At 35.5% G+C, this 12,749-nt stretch overlaps 1 protein-coding gene across 1 annotated transcript in view; it reads right to left on the reverse strand.

Moving 5' to 3' along the window:
• The window catches only part of LOC126162302 (esterase E4-like), a 98,609-nt gene that overhangs the window by 25,903 nt on the left and 59,957 nt on the right, over positions 1–12,749 (reverse strand). Inside the window, exon 6 of the mRNA XM_049918720.1 lies at positions 941–1,109. Coding sequence (XP_049774677.1) covers positions 941–1,109 — 169 coding nt within the window. The remainder of the gene's footprint in view (positions 1–940; positions 1,110–12,749) is intronic.

The following is a 12,749-nucleotide window of genomic DNA, read 5'->3' on the forward strand; positions in this document are numbered from 1 at the left end:
ATACGTAATACTGCTCACACCAGCCTGCGTCCGTCGCACGATGCACTTTTCGAGTCGCCGTTCGCCACGATGACGGCGTTTGTGGAGACGACCATTGGCGTAGTGTAACAAAAATGTGATTAACCCGAAGAGCCGACACGTTTTCATTGATCCATGGTCGAATCCCCATGGTCCCGTGCCCACTGCAGTCGTAACTGACGATGTCGTTTGGTCAATATGTGAACACGTAGGGGCGGCGCTGCGCAGCTGCACTTTCAGCGATGGACGATCAACGGCGTGTTCCTAAATACTTGTGCGTGCACCACCATTGTGCTCTTTTGGCAGAGATGCCACAGACCGCCATCTGTTGTACAGATAAGCTTCCGAACCCCATGTTCTGTGAAGACACGTCTACGTCCAAGAATTTTGTGATTAATGCCACTTTCACTGTCCTACCTTTTTCCATAGATGCTCACGACAGTAGAACGTGAATATTCGACCAGCTTCGAAATTTTCGAGATACTCGTTCACAAGCTTTGCATAATAATAATCTTCCCTTTGTCGAAGTCGCTTATCTCAATGGGGTTTCCCCATTTACAGCCCGTATCTACTCTAGGGTGAACCCCATTTGTGTCTGCTCCGCTTACACACTTTTCTTACTGCGTTTCTTGCCCGCTCCCCCCCCCCCCCCCCAGCCCGAAACCGAAACGCCCCAAACGGTATCCATCGTCGCGGTGGGCATTGCATTGCTCATAATGTTTTGGCTTATCAATTTGTGCATGCGTGTAATAAGTGACAATGCTAATGTAACTCAACAAAGTTAACAGAGTTCGTGTATTAATGATACGTGACAGATGTATGAATGCAAACAAGATAATTTCAGACTGTGACTTCAGGTCCTTTGTCCCAATTGCGTGAAGTATGCGCACTGTACTTGTAGCATCATAAAAGCGTTACTTACCGCCGGCGTAGGCGAAGCCTTCCTGCGACGTGACACCGAATATGATGGGCACAGGGGTGAACTTGCCGCTGCTTATGATGTCTTCCGGGTCTTCGGTCATCAGTGCGCCTTCAGTGCCCGCCGGCTCCAGCGTTGGCCGGAAAGGGAAAATTTCTTGCAACGTCTTTTCCTGGGAACCCATGTTGTTTTTAGTGCGGCGTGATGGTTCTCATAATGCTCACTAGCTCAATATTAAAATAAATTCTGTATAAGTAACTTGACTGATATTTTTTTAAAAATTCAGTATATTTGATTAACTTAACCAATTTCATAACGTTAACTTTACAATAATACAACTAATTACATTCACTAACAGATTTCTAACCCCATTTACTTCATTTAAAACACACCTTTAACACAGTAACATGTATTAGTTAAAAAACTAAGTTATTTTTTAAAATTTTAAACTATGAATGTAAGCCAATTAATTAAAATGTATTAGTTAACAAAAATAAATTATTTTTTTAAAAATCACATTGTGAAGGTTAATAAATAAATAAAATGTAATAGTTAATGAAAGTAAACAATTTTGAAAATTTTACAATTTAAATGTAATAAAATAAATAAAATGAATTTGTTAACAAAGGTAAATTATATTAAAAAGTATACATTGTTAATAAGTTTTTAAGTTTTTCATTCATTTATATAGAAGCAATTAATAATTAAAACTCTTCAGTAAGTAATCTATGTTGTGCATCGTATGTAAGATTCTTTTTACCATACATAATTGCATAGGCAAGTGTATCATTTGAAATTTTATCATTAAAAGTTGCACAAAGTTTCATAGTTGATTTTTGTGCAGTTACAATATATTTTCTACAGCTCATATTGATTACATAAATTGGATAATTAGTTATAAAACAATATGGATTACTATGAACGTCTGATTTTAGTAAGTAATTCCTTTAAAAACTAGAAATGTATCACATGCTTTAAGTAATGTTTTATTCAAAAAGCTTAGAACAACCAAAATATCAAGAATTCATAAAACAATATAAAAAATGAAGACAAAATTAATAAACAAATTGTAAGTTTCAATGAAAATAGATGAAACGATTTTATTTAATTAGATGAATGCGACAAAAATTCAGTTGTTCCATTTGATGACTTTATTATAGAAAATCTATATATTGCTAGAAATTATTTTACTAGAGGTAGACACAATCGTATAGATTGCTTTTGTTTAGCTCAATGTTATTCAAAAATACCAAAAACTTAGTAAGAGTCTATTTACATTTTTTAAATATTTTTAAACAAGATGAAACAAATTTAAAACATATTTACCATACGTTTGTTGCTGCAGATTTAAAGTTTGGTAATTTAAAACAATTGTGAACTAAATGATGAATTTGGTGTTGCAACAATAGATATGTCTAGAAAACCAAATGAAGTTAAGTTTTGAAATAAAATACAGACACTTCTTAACAACTTAAACATTAAATGTTAAACATTAACTTAAAGTAAACACAAATAGAAATATAAATATAAACATAAACAGAAACATTAATCATAAATATAAATATAAACATAAACATAATTAATGTATTTTCTTCATTAAAACATGTTTGCAAAGTATAATGAAAAAGATGGTAAACAAGCTAAACAAAATAGACAGTTATTTGAAGACATAAAACAACAATTTAAGCTTTGGAAATAGCAATCAGAAACAGAATATGAGAAATATAAAAGAAATAGATCAAACTGTTATTGATGCTACTGAAACATTCAAACAAAGTATTGAAGGTTTGCATTATAACGTTTTAAAAGCAATTGAAGAAAGTAGAGTAGTTGAAAAACAAATGATTCCATATCATTGTATAGAAGGTTTTGAAGTTTTACCACCAACTGAAAAAACAACAGATAGGTCTGATGATAAAACTGGAAAATATAATTATACATTAAGTGAAACAAAAATTAAAGATACGTTTAAAAAATACCAAGAAGAAAAAGAACATAAAAATATAAATGAAACTAAAAAGATAAATGTTAGTGAAAGAATGTTAAAGTATATAAATCATAGTGAAGATAAAGTTTTCGGTTTAACACCTGTTGGTATCTTTAAATATTTGTTATTTTACCTGTAGAATTAAATGGTGATAAGTTAACAATTGGTAAAAAACATGTGAAGGTTAAGATAGATTAATGAGACTTTTGACTGAAAAACAAATTTCTATATATGGTTTAAATGAGAAGTGTAATGGTGAAGATTTATGAAATTATGCAGATATATTATTAAATTCAGGAGTATTATATTCTGATAATAATCGAAATAAAATACGATAAAGTAGAGGTAATAAATATAAATATTTAAAAACACCAATTTTTGATGATTATTTTACAAACTTAAGAAGAGCAACTATGGATGATACAGATATTAGTTCCCCTGAAAAACAAAAAAGTGAAGGTTTAGATAAAAACTATGCAGATAAGGCAATTGAATCTGTTTGGTTGAATGATGTTGGACAATTAATTGAAAATATTAGCTGTAACTGATGGTGAAGAACTAGCTGGAAGTAGAAATTAACATAATGAAAAAGTTAATATTACACAAATATTAACAATTAATGTTATAGATTTTAAAATTGAAAATGCAAATAGAATTCCATATTTAATTAGATTGTTATATAATCTTACAACACACATTTTGTCAGGGTGATAAATATGGAAAAGGATTAGTAAATTCTTTAATTAACAAATTACCCTATGAAATACATCTTCCAGGTTACAAATTTTGTGGTCCAGCTACAAAATTAGAAGAAAGATTAGCTTATAGAGATAAATATTTAGAAAAAAGACATATAGCTGATAAAAAACTTCAGTTAGCTGCAAAAGAAATGATATACGCCAATCATGCTTCATTTGGTGAAAAAAATGCAGCAACAGTTGTTAGAGGAATAATGTATGGGAAAGAAAATTTGGTATGGGAATTAATGTTGATGAAAATGGTTGGTGATTATAAAAATCTGTATAAATTTTTAAACTATATAAAAATTCTTGTTAACTTTTTAATCTATATTAATTTTTAACTATATAAATTTCTAACTATACAAAAATCTTTATTAAATATTTAACTATACAACTTTAACTATATAAATGAATAACTTTTCAATTGAAAATCTTAGGTACATATTGGTTTATTACCAAAAAAATTCATTAGATTTGTGAAAAATATTTTTTAACAAAATGATAATTATTTAATAGATGGATAAGAATTATTATTTAATTTGTAATTAATCACACAAGAAAATTAGTTAATTATTTAGTTCAACAATCAGTTAGTTTTTAAAAAATTAGTTGTTGAAATGAATTAATTTACTATTTTGTTCAACAATCTGTTAGTTTACTTTATAGTTTAACAATCAATTAGTTTTAATAATTTATTTAATTAATCATAATAGATTATTATTTAATAAATAATTTATCATAAAATGAAAGCTTTCTTATTCTTAATCACAGGTGATGAAAAATTAATTTGAAAACTTAATAAACCACAGAATAATGTAGATAGAGAGGTAAAAATAAAACCCCATGTCATACCAAGCATCTGTGTGAATTTGTACCTCTCTATCTACATTATTCCATGATTTATTCAATTTTCAAATTTATACTGACTTTTTGATCACCCAGTATAATCAAAAGTAAACATCTTACATTTATTTTTATGTTTATCTATATGTGAAGGATTTATCAATTCAAAACTTTAATCCCTTGTCAACTTTTACCTTTCTTTGTAGACTTAGATGCTTATTCAGCTACAACTTCTCCATTATTCATTGTAGATGTATATGTTTCTTCATTTACAATTTCTTCATTATTCATTGCTAATAATATTTTTCAATGTTCTTCACTTGGATTTCATAGTAAATATTGTTTAAAATAATATTTAGCAACACTTTTTCCACATACACATGGAATTCGATTTTTATAGTAATTTTTTTCATGATATTTATTTATACATAATCTACATATTGTTCTATAACCATCATTTCTGTAAAGTAAAATTATGAATTGATTTCTCTGTATTACAATATTTACAAAATTTAGATTTCACACTAGACTCTGATTGAACCTGCTTAGTTAACAAATTAAAAAAAATTGTGAAAAAGTAAACTTTTATAATTCTTACGTTTTAAATATTTAATCAATCAGAATCATAACATGTGCTGGTTCACCATAAATTGGTGCTTAATCTTGAGCATCAAACAAATCAATAATATTAATTTTTGAACTGTTTCTGGTACTTTATTTTTAATAAAAATTGTACAATGTGGACAATTTTCTTTTTCCTTTAACCACTCATCAATACATTTTTTATGAAAAATATGATTGCAGCTTGCTTTGACAAATTGATTGTTATTTTCATTACTTAAACAAATAGGACAATCAGTATCTTTTTCAGATTGCTCAATTAATTCATTAGTTTCTTTTAGTTTAGTTTGTGTTTCGTTTAGGTTCTCCATTTATAAGAAAGAATTTTTATTAGATTTATAAAATAATTTTCAATGAATCATTTAGCAATAAGTTAAAAATTACAATTTTTTAAAAATATGTTGAATACAAACTACAAATTTATTTTTGTAAAACTAATAAAATTTTTTCTATACACAGGGAAACTATTGTAATCAAGAAGCACAACAATGTAAGTATTTCTAAAGAAATTAAGAAAGTAAATGAGTTGGAGGTAGGTGTTTTATATAATATTAAGAATTGTGAATATTTAAATACTAGATATGGAGAAGAACTTTGTCTAGAACTCAATAATGATTTTAAAGTTATTTTACCAAACAGATTTTTTAAATTGATTGACTATTTTGATTTTGAACTAATGATATAGAATTCACAATGTAAAATTTTTAAATTCATGTAGTTTAATTTCAACTAATACATTTTATTATCTTACAATTATGTTATAAAATTTTTATAATTTACTTTTGTTAGCTAACACATTTTAATTATTTACTTATGTTCATGCTGCGATTTTTAAAATAATGTTCTTTGCTAACTAATACATTTAATAAATTTAATTATGTTCAGAGTATAAATTTTTTTAAAAATGACTTACTTTTTTAACTAATACATGTTATTGTGTTAAAATCAAGTTCTAAATGAAATAAATTAAGTTAGAAATAAGTTAGTTATCGTAATTAGTTTCATTATTGTAAAAAATATATATTTAGTTAATGATACAAAATCAGTTAAGTAAATGAAATGTTCTGAATTTCTTAAACTGTTTTAAGTTACTTATAAAATGCAGAATTTATTTTAATATTGCGATAGTGAGCTAGAACTGGTAAAATTTTTCTAATCACACACACACACACACACACACACACACACACACACACCAGATGTTTTGAAGGGTTACTCTGGGAGTATGAGTTAAATGAAGGAATAAAGTGATGACAATGACACAGAGGTGATAAATATTGGCGATATTGTTTGAAATATTGTAGTGACTATCATTGTAAGTTATGATGAACATTGACTTTCAAATTTTTGTTAACGTTGTATTTATTTGGTGTGAGTCAGGAGCCCAATGTTATGTCACACAGGTATAAAATATTCTTTTAATAATAATGTTCAACTTTGTTAATAATATAACTCTGCACACATGTATATTAACACATTCGAAAAACAAACTACTTTTGTTGGATATCCTGAACAGTTAAAATATCACTGACAGATTTATTCAAAATTTCAAATTGCTCTCCTGCAAAAATTTATATTTTGTGGCTTTGGATTATGTAATTCTCATCCCTTCAATCGAAAGACTGTTAAAAATAGATGGATAACTCTGATTGTTACTCAAGTAAAAATGGAACTGATTTAGATTTTGTTTGATTTTTATTTTTTAATTTTAGAATTTTTTTATGGATGCTTTTATTCCTTCTACCCTCATATGAACCCTGTTTTCATGACTTACAAACAAAACCAGCATTGAGTAACAACTCTCATTTTTATTGCTCTCATTTGAATTTTGATGTATTGAACCTTGCATAAAATTGGCTTTCAGCAGAACCTGGAATTATATAAATTATAAACTCGAAAGCCTCGTGTAAGGTGAAAACCTCATACCTTGCCTGACACAGGCACATTTTCTAGATTAATTTGACTTTATTATAGCATAATCTTAGAGAAATGCATTGTCTACCATTTATATCATGAGGACATTGTATTTACAAAAATAATTTGTTGACTGTATTTGTAGTGCATTGATTCACTGAGACACAATCTTCTGTAGCACAATTTTATCAGTGAGTTGTATAACAGGTCGACTGCAAAGACTCAAACTTCCAAATATAGATTTGTAAATTACAGTCTCACAAAAGAGACTTCTATTTAATAATTTAAATGCAAAACAGCACTTGTATACTTCTACTGCTTTATCTGTGATAGGGTAAAAACATTGAGTAATTTTAGTAAAAGGCATTTAAATGTTAGTTTCACAATTTTGAGAAAATTAATCAAATTCTGATTTCATTTTACACTCCTGGAAATGGAAAAAAGAACACATTGACACCGGTGTGTCAGACCCACCATACTTGCTCCGGACACTGCGAGAGGGCTTTACAAGCAATGATCACACGCACGGCACAGCGGACACACCAGGAACCGCGGTGTTGGCCGTCGAATGGCGCTAGTTGCGCAGCATTTGTGCACCGCCGCCGTCAGTGGCAGCCAGTTTGCCGTGGCATACGGAGCTCCATCGCAGTCTTTAACACTGGTAGCATGCCGCGACAGCGTGGACGTGAACCGCATGTGCAGTTGACGGACTTTGAGCGAGGGCGTATAGTGGGCATGCGGGAGGCCGGGTGGACGTACCGCCGAATTGCTCAACACGTGGGGCGTGAGGTCTCCACAGTACATCGATGTTGTCGCCAGTGGTCGGCGGAAGGTGCACGTGCCCGTCGACCTGGGACCGGACCGCAGCGACACACGGATGCACGCCAAGACCGTAGGATCCTACGCAGTGCCGTAGGGAACCGCACCGCCACTTCCCAGCAAATTAGGGACACTGTTGCTCCTGGGGTATCGGCGAGGACCATTCGCAACCGTCTCCATGAAGCTGGGCTACGGTCCCGCACACCGTTAGGCCGTCTTCCGCTCACGCCCCAACATCGTGCAGCCCGCCTCCAGTGGTGTCGCGACAGGCGTGAATGGAGGGACGAATGGAGACTTCTCGTCTTCAGCGATGAGAGTCGCTTCTGCCTTGGTGCCAATGATGGTCGTATGCGTGTTTGGCGCCGTGCAGGTGAGCGCCACAATCAGGACTGCATACGACCGAGGCACACAGGGCCAACACCCGGCATCATGGTGTGGGGAGCGATCTCCTACACTGGCCGTACACCACTGGTGATCGTCGAGGGGACACTGAATAGTGCACGGTACATCCAAACCGTCATCGAACCCATCGTTCTACCATTCCTAGACCGGCAAGGGAACTTGCTGTTCCAACAGGACAATGCACGTCCGCATGTATCCCGTGCCACCCAACGTGCTCTAGAAGGTGTAAGTCAACTACCCTGGCCAGCAAGATCTCCGGATCTGTCCCCCACTGAGCATGTTTGGGACTGGATGAAGCGTCGTCTCACGCGGTCTGCACGTCCAGCACGAACGCTGGTCCAACTGAGGCGCCAGGTGGAAATGGCATGGCAAGCCGTTCCACAGGACTACATCCAGCATCTCTACGATCGTCTCCATGGGAGAATAGCAGCCTGCATTGCTGCGAAAGGTGGATATACACTGTACTAGTGCCGACATTGTGCATGCTCTGTTGCCTGTGTCTATGTGCCTGTGGTTCTGTCAGTGTGATCATGTGATGTATCTGACCCCAGGAATGTGTCAATAAAGTTTCCCCTTCCTGGGACAATGAATTCACGGTGTTCTTATTTCAATTTCCAGGAGTGTATTTTGCATTTATAATCATCCTCTCGCATTTTTTAAAAACAAATGTTTTGAATAGACTTTCACCGCAATGAGTACTGAGAGTATTGTTAGCAAATGAACGGAATGACAAGTGGATAGAGTGTTGTCTTTCTCAACAAGAGCTAAATTATAGTAAGCAGTGACGGGCTTTTCTCTTTCAGCTTATTGTGTTGCAACAGCATTATCATTGGCAGTTGTGCCGATACAGAACAGAACCGTGCCTCCACTGCAGGTATGTCACAATAAGGACACAACCTATCTTTTCAGTAGAACATACCTCAAGTGAGAGCAGGCAGCTGTTTCTATGACAACAACAGGAATAAACGACCTTTGTGTGTGTGTGTATGTGTGTGTGTGTGTGTGTGTGTGTGTGTGTGTGTGTGTGTGTGTGTGTTGCTTGAGGTGGAATAGTATCGTCGTTGTAAATAACTGATTTGTGGCGGCCCTGTTGATGTTCAAACCAGTATGTGATTCGGTTTATGTCTTTATTTGTGTAGGAATAATACTAAATAACCACAAATACCGTAAACTTTTGTTTGTTACATTATTAATAGGCATAAAGTTATGGACTATGTATGACAGAAACTTGTAGGTTACATATATATTCTGTCAGACATATTACACCTTCGGTCACAATATCTGTTTCTTCTAATTACTGTTCAGTGCATATGAGAGTGGCAGCTACAGTTTCAAGGACTGTACAGACATAATGGGCGCTATATCTGCTTTCTTTGTCATTCAGACCAGAAAGTCACATGAAAAATCCAACATGGCTTTGCTCCTATATGCTTAGTCAAACCGATGTCAGCAACGATAATTACATTTTCAGAAACTATGTATTTGGGTATGTACTGATGTAAATTCTGGGTGGTTCGACTGATTTCCGAAAATAAAAGTAGTTAGAACTCCTAGTTCGGAGATGCATGTGAGTAAAACGTTTATCTTATTTCCCGTGAATGTAAAATCGCGCACCAGAGGTATGACTCATTTCGTTTACCCCACTAAATCAATTCTGATATCGCTATCGGTATGTCGTTAGCCTACCCTTTATACTGGAACCATGTTCTTTTACAGACAGATATTGGTTGAGTACAGAGAGCAGAAATGAGAAATTTTGGAACTGAGCGCTCGAGTCCAGTTGAAGCAATCAGAATTTTCAGGAACGACGTTGCGTGGCACATTAATGAATGTTAAATGTGGAATTAATGTGGATGACTGGGAAGCAGGGGAAAATAGAGGAAGGATATTAACTTGTAACACAGAGGAATAGGCGGTAATAAGGAGTTATTAAGGAAGTGGTGTACAGATTGAAAGTGATTCAAATGGTTAACAACCGCATGTGAACGCTACAAAAAATGCGAGTAGTAATTGTTTTATACGACGTTTCATTGGGAATTTCACGGGTTATAAGGCCAGAGGACAAAAAACTAGTTACCCGTAGAGAAACCACTACAAAAACCATTTGATACTGCGTAATTCAGCCCCTGGATTTGATAACCGCCTGGATTCGGTTAGGAAGTAAGTCCACAAGATTGTGCAGCTACGTCGCATCTGCGGTAAGCCATTCGCTGAAGATTTCTTCGCGTGATTGCACCAAATTGTAGAGCTGCTGATGTCGGCGTTTTACCTGCTGTTCCACCAGGTCCCACAGATTTCCTATGAGATGCAAGTCACGTGATTTTGCCTATCAGTTGAGACGTAATAGCTTGGAGCAGTGTTCAGGAAAACAGTTACATATTCTTCAAGCCCGATAAACTTTACTGTTGTCGTCTTTATGTGGATGTGTACGCAGCTGCCTCTTGAGAAGTTACTAACTCCAGTTGTTCACTGCGTGCAGCTCCTGTCGCGATTTTCTCTCGCTAACAGGTTTTGGATGGACCTTCAATCAGCGCCTGCAACGATGCATGTCGGGTTTGGAAACGATTTTGATTCACAGTCCACAATACGCATCTCCGGTCGCTCTCACTCAGCATCTACATTTGCATCTAGACGGATACTATGAGTTTTACTGCTACGTGTCTGACAGAGGATTCATCTAGCCACCTTCACAATAATTCTCTTTTATTCCTCTCTGTACAGCACACGAAAAAAACGAACATCTATGTCTTTCCGTGCGAACTCTGATTTCTCTTGTGATGGTTTCTCCCTATGTACGTCGGCGTCGAGAAAGTATTTTCGTGTTTGGACGAGACAGATGATGACTGAAATTTCGTGAGAAGATCCCGCCGCAACGGCAAACGCCTTTTTTTTTCATTATGTCAACACCAAATCTTGTATCGTGTCCGTAACGCACTCTACCCTATTTCTAGATAATAAACGACATACTCCTCTTGTTTGAACTTTCTCGATGTACCTCGTTAATCCTATCTGGTAAGGATCCCAAAATGCGCAGCAGAACTCCAAAGGAGGAAGGACAAGCCTAGTGTAGGCAGTATCTTCAGAAGATCTCTTGTATCTTCTAAGCGTTCTGCCAATAAAACTCAGTCTTTGGTTCGCCTCCCCCATAACAAGAAGACGGACAAGCGTAGTGCAGGGAGTCTCTTTAGTAGATCTGTTGCATCTAAGTGTTCTACCAATAAAGCGCAGTCTTTGGTTCCCCTCCCTCACAACATTTTCTATGTGTTGTTTCCAATTTAAGTTATTCCTAGCCTTTCTGACGTGTTTTTGTCCACATGTGTTACACCACTGTTTGCAGACACGTTGAACAGTCCACCGCGAAACGCCAAGAAACGCAGCAAGTTCACACAACGTACGGGCATGAGCACAGCCGAACACCATTGCCCATCTCAGCCTCTCTGTCACATCCTTACATTTACCCATGCTTACGTACCATGTCTGCCTGAAACATAATTGTCTCACTGATCGCTGCTGCGTTATGCTCAAGTAGAGGCAGTGCGCGCATGGTTGAGCACATGACTCGATCTCTGCGCCATCTGTAAAGGTTTAACGATTCATCTGCGCATGTGCACTGCGGTGACTTAATTTTTTGTACGCTTAATTTATACCATAATGCCATAGTCAAAATCTAAATAGTGTTTTCATAACAGCGTACGAACGCAAGGGTGAACTGGAACTGTTGAGGATCCAGTGATTGTTAATAAACAACGTCTACGTTTACATATTTTGTTTGTCTGTGATACGGAATATAAACAGTGCACATTATATTGCCTGTTTGCACTGAAGGTAGTACTAATCAGGTTGTATTAGATACCAGCACAAAGTCAGAGCTCTTTAACGCATTATATTTAGCTCTCTAAATGAGTTGTCTACATTCCGCTTTCCGAATTGCTGGGGTTCCGATGGTTGTTAATAAACAGTGTCTAAGCTAAAAAATTAAACTCAGCCTGAACAGCCCATGAAGATCCAAGGGGACCGACCGTCCGCCATGTCATCCTCACCCCACAGGCCTCACTGGATCCGGATATAGAGGGGCTGTGGTCAGTACACCGCTCTCCCGGCCGTATGCCAGTTTATGAGCCGCTACGTCTCAATCAAGTAGCTCGTCAGTTCGCCTCACAAGGGCTGAGTGCATCGCGTTTGAAAACAACACTCGGCAGACCGGATGGTCACCCATCCAAGTACTAGAGCAGCTCGACAGCGCTTAACTTCGGTGATCTGACGGGAACCGATATTACCACTGCGGCAAGGCCGTTGGCAATAAACGATGTCTAAGTTTACATATTTTGTTTGTCTGTGTTACTGAATACAAACAGTACACATTATATTGCCTGTTTGCACTAAAAGTTGTTAAAATCAGGTTGTATTATATACTAGCACATAGTCAGAGCTCTTAACCCTCTGTATTTATCTCTCTAAGTGAATTCTTCCCCCTTCCACTTCCCCA

This window comes from Schistocerca cancellata, chromosome 2 (assembly GCF_023864275.1).
Source record: "Schistocerca cancellata isolate TAMUIC-IGC-003103 chromosome 2, iqSchCanc2.1, whole genome shotgun sequence".
Lineage (NCBI taxonomy): Eukaryota > Metazoa > Arthropoda > Insecta > Orthoptera > Acrididae > Schistocerca > Schistocerca cancellata.